This window comes from Oenanthe melanoleuca, chromosome 7, assembly GCF_029582105.1.
Source record: "Oenanthe melanoleuca isolate GR-GAL-2019-014 chromosome 7, OMel1.0, whole genome shotgun sequence".
Taxonomy (NCBI): Eukaryota; Metazoa; Chordata; class Aves; order Passeriformes; family Muscicapidae; genus Oenanthe; species Oenanthe melanoleuca.
Genome location: NC_079341.1, coordinates 30,961,883 through 30,982,161, shown reverse-complemented (window position 1 = coordinate 30,982,161; position 20,279 = coordinate 30,961,883). Strand labels below are relative to the sequence as shown.

Genomic DNA, 20,279 nt, shown 5'->3' with positions numbered 1-20,279 from the left:
AGTTTTCTGCCAGTTTAGTGATTTAAGTTAGGTCTTGGAGGTCCAGAGCTAATAAGGAATGGTAAATGGTGGAAGAGGGTATCTGGTACAGTAGAGGATAAAGCTCCTTTCTCTTCGGCCAGCAGTGAGCTGTTAAATCAGTCAGAACCTCATCCTCAGGTTCTTCCTAACTCCCTGCCATCTTCCCTCTTGATGAGACAGACTTGAATTCCTGAGTAGCCAGACCAATGATGTTTATACTGTCTTCTGACTTTTCCTTCTCCTTTTTTGGGATAGCATTTGATAGCTGAATCCTGGTACCTCAGCCTTATTTACTTTGTAGCATTCATGTTTCCCTTATTATTTGTGCTCCTGTAATGATTATATGCTCATCATCATGTTCTCTGAGTGGTGTAACTCTGTTACAGCCTTCTGGATTTTCTTTTGGGGGTTTGCTTTTGGTTTTTTTTAATACCATTAGTGCAATCATCTTCTCAGGATTCCTTCCCACTGACAAACCTGTTATTAATATCCTGCCATGCTCTCACTTTTTCCAGTGTTTCATCTCCTACAGTTCTCTGCTGTTGCCACTGCAGCTTCCTCTTGTCCTTCAGAGGCTACTGCTATTCCCTGCCTGGTGAGTGCACGTGGGGTCACTGTGTCAGCAGCACCTGAAGCAAGGCCCCAGTACGTGCCTGTCCTCAGTCACTTCCCTGCTGCCTTTCACCTGCTCTGGAGTGATCCCATTATTTCTAGCAGATGAGACTGGGCTTAGATGTCTAAAAATAACTATCCTGTTTCCCTGCCTTTCTCAGTGTCTTTTTTTGTCATCTCATTTCTTACATGTTAAATGAGGAAATACACATTTATTGAAGAAAACATCTAGCTCAAATATCTTAAATTTAAATTAAATTTTTAAATGTTTTCACTGATAGTATATAAACTGTATTTTCCATGTGTTATTTTCTCATATTCTCATACTGTGTCCACAACTTTGTTTAAAATAGTTTGTAAAATTCTGGATCTTGAATTTTTAATTTTAGTTGATTAAATAATGAGCTTTTTTGTACAAATGTTCATAAATTATAAACAAACCAGTTCCTCCTTTAGATATTGGGACATGGAAACCAAGAACTTTCATAATGTTCTGTGGTTGGCAACATTCATACAGCAATTACCACAATTATCATTAGAATGTGAGTTTTTAGTGAAGGATGCTTTGTAGTGGTTCAACTCAGGTTTACAAAGAAATTTCTGAGAGTTTAACCATGGAAAGTTTGAAGTTGAACTTCCAAAGCAAACACAGCAGAATGCCAGTTGAGATACTAGATTGGCAGCTGTGGAATTGTTCTTCTGTCTTTTATCAGAAAAAGCCAATTCAGCCCAGTCCTGCAAGGGATGCTGTGTAAGAGAAACAGTATATTGTCTTTTTCTAACTGGCAGAGATGCCAGTTAGTAATTGATCTTAATAATTTATCAACCTGCTTTTTTCCATCAAGCATTGGGTGTGGCTGCTTTTGGTTTTCTTTCTCCTTTTCTATCTCAGCACTGAGCCTTTCCCGCCACCTCACTGTCAGAGCCATGTGAGCTGATAGAGCAGTTGGGAGAGGTGGTTAACAGATTCTAATGTAGCTGCTCCAAAAATTTGCCCTTTCACAGGAAGTAACTTAATGGCTCTTTGTAGTAAACTAGGGAGTAAAAATGCAGGGAAGAGATTAAGATGGAGTTGGGGGGGAAACAGTTAACTTGTGTGAAAATAATTCACAATGTAGAATAATATATATAAGTTCTTTAGCTAGATAAATTTGTAATACCAGGAGGACTGCTAGATATTGCAGAATGTTTTCTTTATCTATTTCTGTTTAATTTTTATATCAGAAGACTGGAATAAAATGTCAAATTGCAGCTGAGTTTGCTGGTGACACAGAAATTGGACTGGTAAATAGGGACTCAGGAGTGTGTAGTAACCAGGGTTCATGTAAAATAATCACTTCAATGCTTTCCGGGTGAATTTGTACCTTTGTGATTGTTTAGTCAGATTTTGTGGGAGTTCAGGATTGATAAATAGAAAAGTGCAGAGAGCAATGCAAGATTGTGATAGATAATTGACTTGACAGGAGCCCATGCAGTTCTCTGACTTTTGGAAAAGAGGAATAAAATGCCTTTTATGTAATATGTGCCTGGTTTTAGGCAATTCTGGAATATTTTGTCCACTTTCGTTGTCTTTGTGTCTGAATGCATGTCAGTTTGGGAAAGGTTGATGGTGAAGTTGTAAGAAGAAATGATACATGGTTAGGCAAATTTGCCTTTTGTGAGACTAATGAAAACTCTGTTCTATGCTGGAGAAATTAGTGAGTGATTTAAACCCAGTCTGGTGGTGCCTATGCAAGATTTTCTGCCAGTGGGGGATTCTTTATATTGCAGATACAAAGGTATGACAGGATGCAATGAACAGGGGATAAAATTAGGGAAACTCAGAAAGGAAATAAAATGTAGGGGTTTTTAGTGAAAATTACTAGAAATGCATTGTGGGTTTTGTTACTTAAAATCTTTAAAAGCAGATTGTCTTCTTTTTTCCCCAGAAGATATCCAGGTTTAACCAAGTGTTAGAATGCTGGTATAGAAAACCAATCATTATATTTTTAGAATAAAGAGAATAAGAATAGGTGTTTACCTGGCCTTTTTGTATACAATATCAGATAATTTCCTTTCGGGGGTTTCATGCATACTTCTATATTTGTGCAGACAAATATATTACAGTTTACAAGATTACAGTTGCTGTTGTTGACTACAAAACGTTTATACTCTTAACTGCTTACAAAATGCTCTCACTTTTTGAAAGTAAACCATTGCCTTCACTTTTACTGACATTCAGATAAAGGATTATTGATCATTATGTATTAAGACAATTATTTAATATTTTTAATTTATTATTGTATTGATACAATTTGTACAGACTACTTGCAGAAAGATGTTCAAGAAAAAACAACAAAGTGCCAGAATAAATATGAATTGTATAGAAGTAAACACTTTCTGTTTAAAGTCTATAAATGACCAAGAAAGTGTTGATTGTGATTCACTTTGGGAGGCCAGCATAGGGTTCAGCTTGCAACATGAAGCTGTTGATGAAAGATGTTGTTATAAAGACTGCAAGAATGCAATCTTGTGGTTAAAAGAGAAAGTCTTGGCTAATAGACATGCAGCTAATTAAGAGGGACATAAGGCATCTAGTGGACACTTTAGAAATTATAATCTTGATTTTTTTGAACATAACATACCTATACATATTTTTCCTATACAGATAATTTTTTTATTGTTGGACTTCATGAATACATATACTTAAATAGTTTGTTTTTTGATTAAACAATGTAAAGATGTCACCAGTTTTCTCTTAATGCTTTATGCATCCTACTTTCATTTCTAGTCCCAGGTAATATTAATTACAGTAATAAATATTGTTGTCCTTAATGGAAATGGTGGTACTGCTTTTCTGCTACTTGTTTGCTTTTAATTGGTGTTTGGGGGTTTTTTGTTACCCAGGGGAATTTTATCAAAAAATCACCTAGATTACTTATTCCTGTTGCTGTGGAGAATTCTTTGCTGTAGTTACTGGCATTTTATTAAAACATCTTGTTTCTTGTTGGAACTTGAACTGAAAATGCCATTTCAGTAACAGCCTTGGAATTACCTGCTGGGATCAAAGCAGCACCTTCCAGGTTTCTGTAGTTTATGTTTGGTGCAGTGTTATGGACATCAGACACTTCCAGCTCTAGGTCTTGCTGAGCATGGTTCAAACACAACTCAAAACACAAGCTTCTATTTCCATACTGGATTAAATGGGGAGTTTAAATGAGGAAAAGAACATTTTTAAATTATCAAATGAAAGTTTAGAGGAGATGATGGATGTTTATAAATACGAAGATTGTCACATGCAGTAGGACCTTTCCTAGTGGTTTTTTTTTGTGCCCAGGCAATTACTTGAATATTTGGTTACAGGGACCTATACAGTTAGCAACTCAGTTGAAATACATCTTAAAATTGTGGCAAATGTAATGATTTTGTAATGACAAAAATATGTTCCAGATCAAGAAACATGTTTTAATTGCAGCTCCTGTGTAGAGATGCAGAGAAAGCTCATTTTATCCTATGTGCAAAGTTCTAAAGTTATGCAAGTTTGCAAAGCAATATTGCAGTTACAGTGATGTAAAAGTCAGTTTCTTCCTGTATTTTTAACCTGATATCATTTTGCATGTCTTGAATTCCTTGCATGTTCTCCTCAGAGCTCTCTACAGACTTCACTAACAGTTCTCATCTATGGGATCACCAATCTAATTATGAATCCTTCATACAACACATTTATATTTAACTATTCTTTTCTTTTTCACAGCACAGAGAATTTCCTTCAATAAGTTTAAAACATTATTTGCTGTTATTAGTGAAAAGGCTTTTATTCACCAGATTAGAAACTGATATTTTCAGTGAAGACACTGCTATTCATGTCATTAGTGGTGTATTCTGGACGTTTGCCAGAATGTTGACATGGAAAATGAAGCAGGAAAAACAAAGGAGAACTGCTTAAGGAAAAAAGTTCACATAAGAGTAAAACTTTAATTATTTTAAACATTCACACATTTGAAAAGCAAAGGGAATTTATAGTTACATTTAGTACTAGTTTAGCATCATATAGCCTCATAGATAATCACACTGTATTGTATTGGTGCCACAGTCTGTGTAAGGAGTTTAAAACAGAATAATTTGTAACAGAAAGTACTTGGAAGCACTTGGTGTCATTTCAATTATCCTTTCTCAGATTTGTTGTCTCTCTAAACTAGTGGAGATGGAGGCTTACCTATAACTAAATGGATTCTTATTTAAAGCCTGTTCTCAGCCTCTGCTTTGTACAAATTTAGTCATGATTTGAGCAACTGTAGCTCTTCTAAAGTGTAAACCTACCAGAAGAACACACTGTTCATGAATTTAATGCAGTTCATGGAATTACCTCATGGTTAAGCAAGTCAAGCATATGAAGCACTCTTGTCTGTATTAACTTTAGAGCAGCTAGTAAGTTCTATCACTTGAAAGTATTGCCATTAAAAAAGTTTAATCAGCTAAAATACTCAAATTTGGCTTTTTATTTTTTAGTTAATTGGAATTTACTTATAGTGACATTATTGGGTTTTGCGTTTTGATGCTTGAATTTTCCACTGTTACTTCAATATCATCAGATTTTTCAAGATTTTTATTCCAAGTAAAGAAAGTGTCAGCCTTGTGAAGTTGAGGGCTGTTAATAATGACTCTTTGCTTTGCTGCTTTGAGCAGTGGCCAGCTCGTCTGGTGACATCTTCACTCACCTCTTATTATTTGCAGTTCAATTGTGAATTTCCTGCTGTCTAAGGGCTTAGGTAGTCAAATGATGTACATAAAGTGCTTTTCAGCTTTCTCAAGGAGGACTCACAAGTGAAAGATTAATTGTAACATTAGTTTTCCTGAAAAGGAAAGTAATACTTTGAGATATTTGGCCTCTTGTAAGCTAACAGAGAGACAGAGTGAAAAATATATTTCCAATGAGGGTGAGATTATCGGTAGAAAAGTCCTGGTTTAAACTCCAGTACCTTAAATGGGTAAATAAAAACTGCTCATTCAAATTCTTTTCTCACCTCTGACTCTTGAGGCTTTTGTTGTTTGCTTGTAGGATGCCTACTTTATCTCATATCTGTGGAAGACTTTCAGGATGGTGTGTGGTGTTGCAATTTACTGTTAGTGACTGTTGGTGGAGAGCAGTTAGGATGACCCCTGTCATAGAGAAATTATTTTGGAGCATCTTGCATCTTTCAGTAACAAGTCATATAGTTTAAACAAGCTGAACTAGTTTTGATTTTCCCCTTCAGTTCTAGGAGTCCCTTCGGTTTGTTCTTCTGGTGAAGACACATCTTGCAGATAATTGCATCAGCTGACACATGGAAGAGTGTCTGTGGCCTAGAAAAAGAGCTCTGCCACTTGTCAGTTTGTGTATAAACACACAGAGAATGGGCCAGCACTGAGCTCAGTCATAATTCTTTCTCTCTCAAATCTTCCATCCCAGTTTGAATTCATTGTATCTGGGGATATTTCAGCACACTCCTTCATTAAGCAGTTATTAGATATAAAAGTAACTTCAGATTCTTTACTTTGTTCTCTTGTTCAGCAGTCCATGCAGTGCATGAATGGTGCTCAGTGCTGAGGCTGCTGCAGCTTGCAATGGAACTTGCTGAGCTTTTTGTCCTCTCTTTATTGCCAGCATCACCAAAGAGAGCATTGTGGACATAGAAGGCGTTGTGAGAAAAGCACATCAGAAAATCGGAGGTTGTACTCAGCAAGACGTTGAGCTTCACGTTCAAAGGGTAAATTTTTGAGCAAATGGAGCACTGGTTAATTGCATGATAGATTATCTGTCGAGGCTGTCTGTCTACATACTTTGTCAGTAAGGAATCTCATGCCAGAGAAATAAACTGCTTTAAACTACATATTTCAGTGTTTTATATGGAAAAATTAAATACTTCTGGTTTTAAGATACTTGGAGTTTATATTTCCCCAGTTTTATCTGCCATTTGAATTACAGTATCAAGTAAAATAAAGTACCTCACTAGAACAATTTGGCTAGGAAAGCTTGTAATTCTAGTTTTTGATTCTTAACTGCAGTAGGCACTGGAATAAAAAGTCTGCTTCTTTTTAAGTGCAAGTCAGGAGTTTCTTTTTAATCAGAGTTGCAATCTGCCCCTCAGTACAATGGACTGGAATACATAATTCTCACAGAAATAAACTCTCAGTGACTTAACAGTATGGAAACTTTTGAAATCTAAAGTTCCTGGAGCTTGTGCTGTAGGGTTGGAGGAAGTGTAACTTTATAATTTGTTTAAATAGAAAGCATATTTAAACCTTTATGTAATATCCTTTTCTTCTAAAGGTTTTTAACTAGACTGTATGCCTACAATACAGCTGAAACCCAGTCGCCTCAGGAGTAGAGCACAATGGCTATTATAGCAGTGAGGTAAATCTTAGCTAACAGCATTGGGGAAAATCTGCAGATTTTGAAGAAACATGTTTTAATATGTGTGCAGATTATCCTATGCTTGATTTTTCTGAAAGAGCATCAAATTCACTGCTCCTATAGGAGCAATACTAGACCATAAGGCACAGCAAGGTGGTTTTCATTCTCTGATTGTATTTTAGTTATCTCATAAATTTTTGAATCTGAAATAGCTCTTTCAGCTATATTCAGATGATAAGTAAATTATACATTAACAAGAACAGGATGATCATGCTGGAATCAGAACCTAAAGCTCAGTGAAATCTGATATGTTCAGAGCTGGCATTTTCATGCCAAAAAGCTTGTCCCTCAGGCTGTATGAACTTCCTCAGTTTGGTGCTTCCCAGAAGAAAAAAAAGATACTTCAAATCTTTCAAAGGGAAAGCAAGAACTAAGCACTTCAGTATTGTCATGAGAATGCACAATGTATCTCAAGTCCTGGAATAAAATCACAGTCTTAGTGCGAGTAGCCTATGCAAACACTGTTTCAAGTCTCTGCTAGAAATATGCTTTTGTAAATCACACCTCCTTTTGAGCAGAGCCTCATGCTATTTCTGTTCTCTCTCAATTTCAGATCTATGTGATCAGTTCAGCTGAACCCCGGCTGCCCTTACAGCTGGATGATGCTGTTCGACCAGAAGTGGAAGGAGAGGAGGTGAGAACTGAAATCCTCTAATGCTTTTTATTGTCTTTGTAGCTGAACAAAAGCACAAAAGCCAAGCAACTTCCTTAATGCAGTGATTCTGGGGGTTGATTAGGTTTGCATTTTACTTCCTTTGTGCTACCCAGAACTGTGTTCAACATCTCTATAGCTTTGATGTCTGCAGAACTGCAGTGGAAGGTCAAAACCTGAGGGTTTTCAATCTTGTATGTGTGTCTGCTGCATCCTCATAGTTGGGTTCTGCCTCTGACCTCTGGGAGAAGTTGCACCTTAAACTTCGCTCTGCTACCAGTTTGTTCTGTGTTCTTTCTAGAATGATACAGAAGTTCTATAGGAATAATCCTTTGCCTTTATCCAGAGGGTGATTTTCTCCATTGATTTTGTTTTGTTGAAGTTTTGGTTCTGTTTATTTCTTGGATGTGTATGTATTCACTATGTGCTTTTGCACAACTGTTTAGGATGGAAGAGCTACTGTAAACCAAGATACAAGACTGGACAACAGAATCATTGATTTGAGGGTAAGGAATGTGCAGTGCTGCAGGCTTGCCTGCAAGTGTTTATTCTTCATATTTGTAATCCACAAAACAATAAAAGTAATGGATTTGATGAAATTGTATTGTTGGCCAGAAGAAAAATAAATAATATAGTTTTTTGGTTTTGCATGGTATTGTAAAAGCACAGGATTTTTGAATCCTAAATGTTCACCTTGACTGACATTAATTAAAGGACATATATTGGTCATTCAGAGGCAAACACTGATGATCTGACATGTGGTTGTGTACATCTGGGCTTTTTAGCAGCAAAAGTCAAAGGTGACTGAATAGGGACAATTTAGAGACAACATTTTTTCTCAGATGTAGTTTTTGTAACCTGTAACCTGTAAAGATCTTGGTTTTGGATAACATCTTATCTTATAAGATAGAAGTTCTGAGTTTTAACAGGCAATTGAGGGGCTGTAATGCATGCCTTGCCAGAGAAATTATACCAGGCCATGATACCAATCTCATTCTCTTTGTTTCTTCCAGAACATCCATGTATTTTCCTTTTTTTTCCTAAAACACCTTTCTTTATCCAGTTCATAGAGACCCAACCTTCTGTGAATTCCAAGACCTCCCAAATATTTACCATTTGTGATCAGCAGCAAAATACTCTCTACTAAATTACTTACAGAACTTTAATTCTTTTTTAATGAAACAGCAGCAACACTTAAGTGTGTAGCTAACTAAACATTACTGTCTTGAGGCATCTTGGCCTTTTCCTGGGCTTTTTAGCCATTTTAGGCTCTTCACAGTAAAATTTTAATCAACACTGAATGAAGACTGTGCTTAGCTCATTTTTTTGATACCTAGTACTGCCTTCAGAGTTCTTGATAATGGCAGTTTCTCGGTAAATCAAACTTTGCACCTGAGAAATGAAACAAGAAAATCTTTTATTGCAGAATTTGGAAAAGTTCTGGCACTGAGATACTTACAGGTTTTCAACATCTGATCCCCTTATTTCAGCAACTAAAACTATTTCTGTCAGTTGTTTTACTTGTACCAAAGTTAAGTGCTTTTCACTTGACCTTACATATAATATTGAGTAACTTCAGTCTGTGGTTACTTTTCAGGATACTCAGTATGTCATAATTTTGGTCTCTTAATCTGTCTTAAATTAAGCCTTTAATGAAAAGAATTCTATACTAATGATTGAAAGTGAAAATCATTTGAAGGATCATCAGCCTTGGTAGTGCTAAGGCAGTGTACTGAATTGAAGGGGAGAAATCTGGGGTGCTTGAACTGCAAGCTTTACTTGAACATCTGGTGTTGAATAAAAATAAGAAACAGCACTCCAGAGAAACCTAAGAAAATCCATTATAGTGAAGAAACACCTGTATAATAAACTGAAAGGAGCTGTGAGGCCCAGAGACCAGAGAAATTATACAAAGGGAAATAACATTTAAAAATATGGGGTCAAAATGACTTGGAAGTCTCCTTGGCTGTAATGCAGTTGAGGACATCTGCAGAACAAAGCCTAAGAAGGTAAAAAGTAATGGAAAAAGAAGGAAGACTCATTCCAAAATAAACACAAGAGGTGGAATGGAAAGGGCTGGACTGAAGTTCTTTTGGCCCTTTACACATCTGGTAGTTCAGCATGACCCTCCCAATACTTCTGAAATATCTTTGTCAGTATTCTGCCTGGAGGGTGAACTGCTGACCTAAGTGGATGTTGCTGTAATCTCTTCTGTGTCCCAACCACTGTTGGGACACCCTTTCTTCAGCAATGTCTGGCACCTTGTTTTGAGCTCTGAACCTTAACTCTGTGTTAAGAAGCTGTTTTTCTCCTTAGCTCCAGCAGCTGCTACAGTGTAGTGCTAAGCAGCTGTTCCATGCTGAACAGGAATTCAGGTTAGCTTTTCACAGAATTGGTGGAAGGATGAAATGCCAGGTCTCAGTACTGTAGTGTCTGTGTCTCATCCTCTGCATACACCTGTGGCTGGGTGGATCTGGCCACAGCTTGCCCATGATTAGGCTTGGGTACTTGTATTGCCTTCCTCCTCTGCACAGGAAAAGTTTCTGTCTCAGACTTTGTCACATTTCTGAGTGTCTTTTGTGTTGCACCTTTCATTATGGGTTTACGAACAAAAGCAGATTCTAAATATGTGTTCTGTTAATCTGTTTTTAAAGGGAGTGCTGAATAAGCAGAAAAGATATTTAATGAAGAAAGGGAAAATTTCAGAGAGCATATGCATTTTTATATATATATATATGTACATCCTAAGCACTGTATGTAGTGGAATCACTAGAGTAGGAATGCAAAGAAACCCAGAAAGTAGTAATTGATTTTCAGTGATTTGATTCCACAGATGGGAGCTACTGGAGTACAAGTGGGGCTTCAAAGAGCCTTTAGTGTTTCAAATGCACTTCATAAGTAGGCATGTCCTAAGAAGGATTGCAAACATGATGTGTTATCTGAAACCATTGTTCCCACAGCTGTTCCTCTTAGGAAAACCATATCATGGGCAACAGGGAAAATTGTTAAAAGAATAGTTCTAACAGAGATGCTGTAATGATCTGTTCCTACAAGTGTGGGAGGAAGTCAAGCCACAGAGAAATATATCATCTTGTTCTGGTTTCCTCAGTGCCTCAGTTTTTTAAGGAAGAAGGAGGTGCTGAACATCAAAAATAGGGACACTGTTATTTTAAGAAAGATTTACCAAACTAAATGCATAGACCTTGGTTAGGCTCAGACTAAAAAAAGTCGTTTGTATGCAACTAAAATATTTTTGTCCTTTTAAACACAGTATTTAAAGTAGTTAAGTAATTAGCTAATTTTAAATAGTGATTAACAAAGGAGTTAACTGGATAGGACCAAGTCACTATAAAGTGGAGCTGGGAAATTCAGTTACTACATGAATGAAAAAAACTGGATTTCTGAAGATATCATCACTCCATCCAGCTATGATGTATACTAAGGAAAATTTGATGATGATGATGCAATACAAGGAGGGTAATTAATAATAAGGAAATTACAATAGTGGAGATGAAAGATGCAAAGTATGTTGCAAAGATTGCAAGACTTCCACTCTTGTGTACATGTGGAAATAGACTGAGTATTGCAGTGAATTATTAACAATCTTTTGTTAACAATTGTGTTTGCTGACAAAGATCTCTCAGAAGAGTCTGGTAGTTTAGTTTTTTTGAGGTTGGGGACAATAAGTACTTAAATGCCAAGATGCCAAGCTACTGCTGTGAGGTATAGAAAGAAAATGGTGATTATTTAGGGCTAAGGGGTTTTGAAAATCATTTCCAAAGAATGGTTACTGGAGAAGAATGAGCCTGTTCCTGGTCGGTTAACTCATATAATACAGATCAAACCCTTGATTAGAAAAGATGAGGTTTTAGAGAAAAGAGACTGGTAAGAAGAAAGAAAAGTCCTTGTATAGACTAGATTTTTTTTTTCAGATGACTGTGAGAAAACTACTGTTGACCTAAGTATCTATTTTTCACAATGGCTTTCACTTGATCATAGAGATATTTGATTTACCATTCACTTATCACAACAGTTAAAAAGGGCAAAGTAGAGCACTGACTGTGTTTTTAAATCTTTACTTTTCTGCTGTTCTTAAGTTTCACTGAAGTATTTGGTGCATAGACTTCCCATGTCTGTAAAAAGACGTGCAGAAACTATATTTCGTGAAGTTCTGTGGTACATGAAAAGTAATAAAGAAAAGACCAGTGAAACTGATTTTTGTAGTTTGCTTCTTAAAAATACCAATTCAGGTTAATCCAGTTTTACATTGTTAAAAAAACAAAGAAAAGAAAACCAGTGAAAGAAACACTAATTCTTGGGTTTTACTTCTCAGTTCAGAAAGAGTCTGAAAAAAGAAACAATTCAGATATACCTAGGTTTACAATGGACCTGACTGATGTCCTTGCTCTGGTTTTTGTGTTCAGCAGGATTTTTATCTCAACAGTATCTGTCCAAATGTGACTTGAATTGTATGCCTTTTTGCAGTCCTGTTGCTACAATTGTGTCTGCTAATGCCCAGCTCATTGACATCAAAGCAAAGCCTTTTTTGGGTCAGTATTACCCTTTTTGTACTGCTCAGGGTAGAGCATTAACATTAAACTGTGTCTTTAGTAGTTTATGGATGTCAGACTGTGTTATGTGATAGTCCAGCTGTACACTGATCTTAATGCACTTTTTTCCCAAATACTCGATTACTTCAAGCTTGATTTCATTGTGTTGGATTCAATCTCCTCATTGCAAAAACTGTGTTTTTCCTGACTGAATCCAAGCTGTAATGAACAAGCATGTACAGTTTATTTTCTTATGGGCAGTGTGTCCATACACAGTCCCAGTCATTTAGACTACAAACTCCATGTTCATATATTCTTGTACTATAACTAGTACTAAAATTTGAATAAAAGTTGACTTCAGTCACCTGGGGGTTAAAAAACTGTTATTTAAAATAAGTTCTGTTTCCTAGCAAAACTTCATTTGTCCTGTATATAGTGGAGGAATTGCAAAATTAGTTGCATTATTTAAAATAATGTATATTACTTAAAAGAATATAGATGACATTATTTAGCCTATGTATTTCATGGTTGTTCCTGATGGAAGATAGGTAGCTACAACAGGCAAACAGAAAAGCAAAAATGGGGGGAGAGCAGAACAATTTCTGCAGCTGCTGTGAGAGTAAAAAGAAAGTTCACAACTTTTCATGTCTGTGCGTCGGTCTCACCTCTCTGAGATATGATCATGTTGGTGTGAACTGCCCTCAATTCCACTGAAAAACATTTGGCAGCACCACACGGCTGCTATTCTGACACTGCAGCTTGTGCCAAATGAAAAGTGATAATTGGTTTTATAATCTTACAGTTCTCAGTTTTATCATAAATGTTTTCCTTCATGCCATCTGTATAATAAACACACAGGTGAAATTAGAGTGAGGTTATGACTGAAACTCATACTTCAGCATTGTTCTCTAAAACTGTTCTGCTCTCTGTAACAAAGATGATTATTTAAAATAATGAGTTTTTCTGTAAAATTAACTATGCAGGCTGAGTTAAATCATTAACACTGCTAACTGCAACAGCATTTAAGTGTCACAAATTTTTTCCTGTTTCTGATTAATTCTTGAAGCAATATTGACTATCTTTGCCATAGTCTCAGATAAGATAGTGTGTCAGTATGTATGTGGAAGGGTTCCTATTGGAGTAAACACTACACAAAAATAATGTTGTGGCAAAATCTTATTTTAAGGTAAAGGTAAAAATCAATTAATTTTTGACAGCTCTGTCCTTAATTTGCTGTATTGTACCTAGGTGTGGACTGTGTTACTTACCATTGTACAAACATTGCTATATATACCAGCATCTCAGTTACTTAATTTTCTTCAAATTAATTTGTTCTCTTTGTGTTCTGAACATCACACCAGTGCAAAGAATGTTATAAAATCTGAATTTTTTTCTCCATTTTTAAAATATTTGAAAATTGTAGTGGCGCATAAAACTTTCGAGGTCATTGATTTGACTCCACTGCAGATTGTCAGATGCAGTTCCTTAGGAGCTTATCTCAGATGTCTTGTGGGTCTGTTTAATTCTTACAAGGAGACTGCAGTATCACGAATTCCCAACTGTTATCCATGTTGGCAGTCTCTGAATGAATGGACACTGAAACTCAGCCACCTTTGGTGAAAGAAGAGTGGTCTTGTCAGATCTAATTTGAGGTATGGAGAATTGCTGCTTGTTCTTGGTCTGCAGTTAAATAAAAGCTTCAGTGTCCAGTTCTGTGAATTTGACTGCTTTCATAAATGCTGTTTCTAAGCATAGCTTATCATTATAAATGGCTTAGGAAGACAGAATCCTTGCCCTGCATCCTCACAAAGGACAGGAGGAGTTACTGCCTGACGAATCTTTGTTACTGGAGAACTGTGTTAGGTATTGACTGGCTGTGTTTCTGTGTGGTTTTAGGTCATTCCATGTAATTGCTTTCAGGCTGGGTTTAGCAACCAGTTTACTTTTTCCTGGGGCTGTTTGACTTCCTACTGCATTCTTACCTGCTCTGGCATGAAACTGCTGTTGGTTCACATCCTGGGTGGAAGATACATGTTTCTATCCTGCTTTATGTTAATGTCACACATCTCTCTTAGCAATTTTAGATGTGTCTAGTTCATCAGAAATTTTATTAGGAAACTCAAATCTGATTTAAAGTTGTCAGCTCTTTCACCTTTCAAGTAGGAGATGGTTAAGAAGAAAAAATCCCTTTGAGTCATCCTGGTACTTGGATGTAACACTGCCAAATTATGCCCATAACTCAGGCAGAGTCTTACCATATATCTGGTTGTGGGAGACCAAATGTGAAAAAGGTGAAAAACTTTTAGGGTACTTTTGTAACTGTTGCTCAAAACCTCATTTCCTTCATTTTGAACATTCTGAGTAGCGGCTATGGTCTATCAGACGTGGTTTATCAGACAGTGAGAACTGCTATTATTTACTAGTCTCAACCACTTACCCGCCTGACATATTTCATTGGTCAGCTAAAATGGCAACTAACTCCAAACAGCTACAGATCTGCAGAATTATTGCAGTTTTCTCTTCAGTTTTGTTGGTAAAGGGATGTCTTTATCTTGCAGAGATGATGAATGTTGCTTTATTTCAGCGTTTCTACTGACTGTGTGTCTAAATTTGGCGGCTTATATAATTCGTTTTGGTTGGGGATTTTTTGTTTTGTGGTTTGGTAGAGGAGTCATGTGAAAAAGCCCACAAGGGCTTTCTTGCCCTAACTGAAGAGCTGGGTGCTGTGCAGAAAGAGAAGTAAACAGTGCTGTGACGCAGGTTGTTGTAAAGAACCGTTCTCTTGCTCGTTGGCAGGAACTCGTTGGTTTTTTTGTACTCTTTTAGGTGCTCACTGTCACGTTTGAGATGCTGAAAGCACAAAATCAGATATGGCTTCAGTGCTGATGCCTTGCAGTCTTTGCAGCAGTCACTAAGGTGGTTGTTTTATTCTGCATACCAAAAGTGTTCCAGGAATGTTCAGTGTAGGTATTTGCTAACCCAGATGATCAGCTCAATTGTGTCACGTGCATAAACAAAATTACCAATTGAGTTAATCTGGTTTCAGTTAAATTTACTTTTAAAGTAAGGTTAAAAAAAAAAAAAAAAACAAGTTGCTGTTCATATCAACAGGTGTTATGTGGGCTGCTTAAATGTTGGAAGTCTAGACCTTGGGGTTTGGATGTTTTTGTGGCAGTGTTGTACATGGTTAATGTGTGGTTGTGTTTTTTCATGAAAAACATTATATTTGGTAGCCTTTAACAGACAGACATTTCTACCTTAAGTTATTAATGGCTTTGCTTTTATCATGCACTGTGTATTCTGCAGCTGTTCTAGTTCAGTGTGCTGAAAGCTTTTTAATAGATTCAGTGTTTTTATTCAATTTCTTGCTATAAAACCTTTATTTGCAGAAGCACATCTCATAAATCAGGTATTTTAAAATGTTGTGGAATTGGCCATAGTGCCTTGTTTATAACTGAATATGCTATAAATTGAAATTAATAATATCTCTGGTTTCCTTTCCTGTTTCCTTCTGTATAATAGACAATTATGGATTTGCACTTTTCACTGTTTAGGCAGATGCAATAATCAGGTATTCCTGTGGGAAGGAATTCATCCTTCTGTCCAGAAGTAGTAGTAGAGTCAGGAAAAACTAACATAGGATTCATTATTTTATCTTCTTCTTGTAGACCTCCACTAGTCAGGCAATCTTCTGCCTTCAGTCTGGTATTTGTCAGCTTTTCCGAGAAACTCTTATTCGCAAGGGATTTGTGGAAATTCAGACTCCCAAAATCATTTCAGGTATTGTATATGTGATCCAGCAGCTACAGGTGTGATTTTTTTATAGTTGCTCAGTGTACCTATCTGTACCTATCTTATATATGTAATTAAAAATTTAGTAAGTTTTTATTTTAAAAACATTAATTTTCTTTCTAGCTTAGATGCAACATAGCAAACTTCTAGTAGGTGTCAGAGTTGGTTTTTACTTTTCTCTTGACATAGCCCATTAAAAGAATGACAAGAAAAATTATATACATACCTGATTTATGTAGTTTGCAATGCATATGAGTGTTTAATTCTGATCATATGCATTATTTTTCAAGTCAGTGTTCTCAGTGTTGAGCACTGCCTGTTCCGTTCTCAGTATTAAAAAAAATTAATTTAGATTAAAAGCACATTCCATCATAAAGATGTTGCAACAAACATATGGTATAAAATATGATGCTATTATATGGCACAATTTGTCACTTCTTTAGCAATGAGAATGTGGCAGAATAGAACGTGGTAGACCTTTTTCTTTTTGGAAATGTGGAATGACAGCTTCAGCCTTAAGGTCTGTAATGTAAATTTTTGCTTCTAGTCCTTTTGATTTGCTTTATTGTTTTCAAAAGTCCAATGGCTTGATTTACTGATGAAGGGTTTTCTTCTGTCTTATTGGTGTTCTTTGAGGTTTTGTTGATGCCACTAAGATACATGGCATGGAAAATCAGAGCAGAAAATTTGTGTTACTGTGTTATTGTATGTGCATTCATAAAGTGCATGTCTTGCTTACAGAATTTTATGCTTCTGTATTTATATTTTGGAAGACTTCTCTTGACTGAGATAAAAAGTGAGCTTTTTAACAAAATGCATATAAGCAGCTGTTCTTTCAACATGAAAAGTGTCATTGAACTAGGAGATTGGATGACTTTTTCCTATGGAGATAGTTATATAGTATGAAGTACTAAAAGGCTCCCATGTAGTTTATTTATGTATGACCTTTGATGAACTGTGCAGTGTCCTATTGAAAGCAAGCAAGCATTGTTTGGATGAGACCATATTTTGTGAAATTAACTAAGTTGAGTCAATGCAATCCTTACTGAACTTACAACTTAAGCATCATAACTGGTTTAATTTGAGTTTTTTAGAAGTTACCTGTGTTAGGCTGCTGTACCTCTCATGTCACACACTGGGAATTGGCCAGGTGAAGTGATGCAGTTTTGGTAGGTGCTTTGCAGTAAAGGAAATGCATGTGATCCTTGCTCTTGTAGCCGTCTATGAAAATTGCCTCACACTGAGAAAAAGCCTTATACCTTTGGCTCATGCCCTGTGGTAAATCTGGGATTGGCTGTGAGAGGTATATATGCCTTCAGTTAGAGAGGATGGTCCTGGCAAAACAAGATACACACTTTGCTCTCAGGGTCTGCAATGAACCCCTGGCAGCCTGAGCCACTGGTGGAGATTGGTTTCCACAGAAAGGTGGGGGTGCAGGTAGATGTGTTAGTACAGATATATATTCTCTGCTGTTCTAACTCTAAGGTGAAGGTCAGCTGAAATAGTAACATTTTAAACTACCCCAGCTAAATTTGCAGATTTCAAGACAAGGTGTGACAGTCCTGAGCTGCAAAATTTACCTTGCCGTGAATGGATGGATGCAAATATATCTTTTTCCTCTAATATGCTTTAAAGAAAAATCTCTTTCTAATCTTTAAATGTAAGACCAATAATCTATCATTCTACCTCTGACTGATTTTTTACATTTTTATTTTAATAACTGCTTGGTTTTATTTCAATAATTCCTTATAAAAGCGCTTGCATTCTAGCTGCCAGTGAAGGAGGAGCCAATGTGTTTACTGTATCCTACTTCAAAACCAGTGCCTACCTGGCTCAGTCCCCACAGCTGTACAAGCAGATGTGTATATGTGCTGACTTCGAAAAGGTTTTCTGTGTCGGGCCAGGTAAGAAGAGCTTTGCTTTATGCAATGTGTGAAGTGTGCCCTGGTGGCTTTTAGAAGCTGTGGTACAAGTAAGATAACACACACACACACACACACACACACACACACACAGAGTAAAGCTTTGAATTGTTTCACTTGGTGTAGTTTCACTTGCCAAACCAAATTTCAGTTGAGGCAACCAATGACAGTAAAGATGACAGAGAAGTTGCTGTACATGTTGCTGAACAACATTACTTAGAACAAGCTTACTTTTAACTGACAGTAAGTAATACAGAATTAATAATTTCTAGGCCCGTACTCTCTTTCTTCAAGACTGATAGGACATGGCCTTTTTAGGTGGCAATGCGATAGTTTTCTTCAAAGACCTCAAATGATTTGAAGATGCTTAACCTCTAAATGCTGAAAACAAGTGAATAACTGTGTATAAAACAAACAAAGAAGAATTCCAAGTAATCCAGAAAGTCTTAAATTTCTTGTTAATCACTAAGAAGATGAGTCATGGTTTATGGGAAGACATGTTTATTTTAGACTCATGTACCTATCCCAGAAGCCACACACGTGCACAAGTCCATTTCCTCTGAAAAAGGCAGTTTTCAAATCTGAAAGTTCTTGTGTGCTTGAAGGCTTGTCTGTTTTTTCCACTTGTGTGTCAGTCTAAGCAGAGATCCTGCCTCTCTATGGTTGTGTCTGTCTTGTATCCTTTGAGTACCACTGCTGCAGTAATCCTGTCACTGTTAAAAATGATGCTCTGAGGCTGCTAGTTATAACTGTGTCTTTCAGTGAGAATTTTCATGTCTATAATTCAAATGATTGTTATTTTTTCAACTGGAATGATAATTTCAGGTCAATTAGAATTTCTATTGTTTAATTTTACAGTATTTAGAGCTGAGGACTCCAATACTCACAGACACCTGACTGAGTTTGTTGGTCTGGATATTGAAATGGCTTTTAATTATCACTATCATGAAGTGGTAGATGAGATTGCAGATACCTTGGTGCAGATATTCAAGGGACTTCAGGAAAGGTAATAAAAGCATTTCCCTCTTTTAATGAGCAGCTTTATTTGTCATCTCTCACACTGTGGAATGAATAGGCAAGCCTTTTATCCTCTGTTTGTCAGGGAATCATGGGTAATCTGATTTACAGCACAACTTTGAAACATATGCTCTTAACTATTTTTTTGTGCCTGACTTCTAAGGTTCACTCAAGCTGTAGACCAAGCCATAGTAGTTGCTACTTTTAGCAACTCTCCTGGAGTATGCTGTCTGTCACTGAGAAACTTGCTGTCTGCTTTTGAAAGGACTTCCAAAGAGAAATGATCCATCCTTGATTTAAAATGTCCTTCTTTTTGTTCCACTACTGGTAGACTGTTCTATTTCAAAAATTATTTTAATATTTACTATATTAGGAAGTTTTCTTGAATAAAAGTGATTGTACCAGCCTGCATTTGTTCCATGATAACAGTTCAGTTATTCACAGTCTAACTGATTAAAAAGCCGGGCTAGAAGTTTAGGAAGTGGTTTCCATTTGCTTACACATTAGACTGTTTTGCCAGCTGAAATGCAAATCTTTGTCTGTCCAGAAGGAAATTTCTTGTTTATATTTGAATATTACTCAAATCGAAAAAAAAGCCCAGGTAAATACTACAAATCAAAGGGGTGATTTCAGTGTCTTTACTGTGCAAATTTGACCTTGTTGATTATTTCTCACAAAAGGGATTAAACAGAGATAGTAGTAAAATACTAATGTTGGTGAAGTAGATGCATTAATTTTGTTGAAACAATTCATTACAGAATTTTTCCAGAAGTGGTTTTAATACAGTTTTTATGTTGCAAGAGGGACCTCTTGTGGCAAAATCACAAAATCATTATTAGGTGCAAGTTCTTGACTGTTTTGTATTTTGCCTTCTGTTCTTGTTTCTGTGTCCGTAGATTCCAAACTGAAATTCAGACTGTGAGCAAACAGTTCCCATGTGAGCCATTTAAGTTTTTGGAGCCAACTCTGAGGCTGGAATACCAGGAAGGTGTGGCCATGCTTCGAGAGGCTGGTGTGGAGATGGGTGATGAAGAGGATCTCAGGTACTTGGCAAGACATAACTGTGTCAGTTTTAGGAAAGTGGAAGTGAAGTGTCAGATTTGTGTTGAACACCTGACAGCCCTCAATAAGGAACCACAGCTTTTAGAGGAATAAACAGTGCTTTTGTCCAGATCTCTTGACAAGTAAATGAGTGGATGTGAAAATAATCCTTTCTTTTAATGTAGACTATAGGTACAGCTCTGAAATCTGACAGAAAATAACTGACAACATAAAGTGAG

The 20,279-nt window shown here is 36.6% G+C and overlaps 1 protein-coding gene across 2 annotated transcripts in view; it reads left to right on the top strand.

Moving 5' to 3' along the window:
- DARS1 (aspartyl-tRNA synthetase 1) overlaps positions 1–20,279 on the top strand; it is a 36,902-nt gene that overhangs the window by 12,746 nt on the left and 3,877 nt on the right. For both annotated transcript variants that reach the window (XM_056495924.1, XM_056495925.1), the window contains 7 exons: positions 6,257–6,359; positions 7,620–7,700; positions 8,165–8,224; positions 15,937–16,048; positions 17,830–17,964; positions 18,841–18,988; positions 19,896–20,042. In XM_056495924.1, the coding sequence (XP_056351899.1) occupies positions 6,257–6,359; positions 7,620–7,700; positions 8,165–8,224; positions 15,937–16,048; positions 17,830–17,964; positions 18,841–18,988; positions 19,896–20,042 (786 nt within the window). The remainder of the gene's footprint in view (positions 1–6,256; positions 6,360–7,619; positions 7,701–8,164; positions 8,225–15,936; positions 16,049–17,829; positions 17,965–18,840; positions 18,989–19,895; positions 20,043–20,279) is intronic.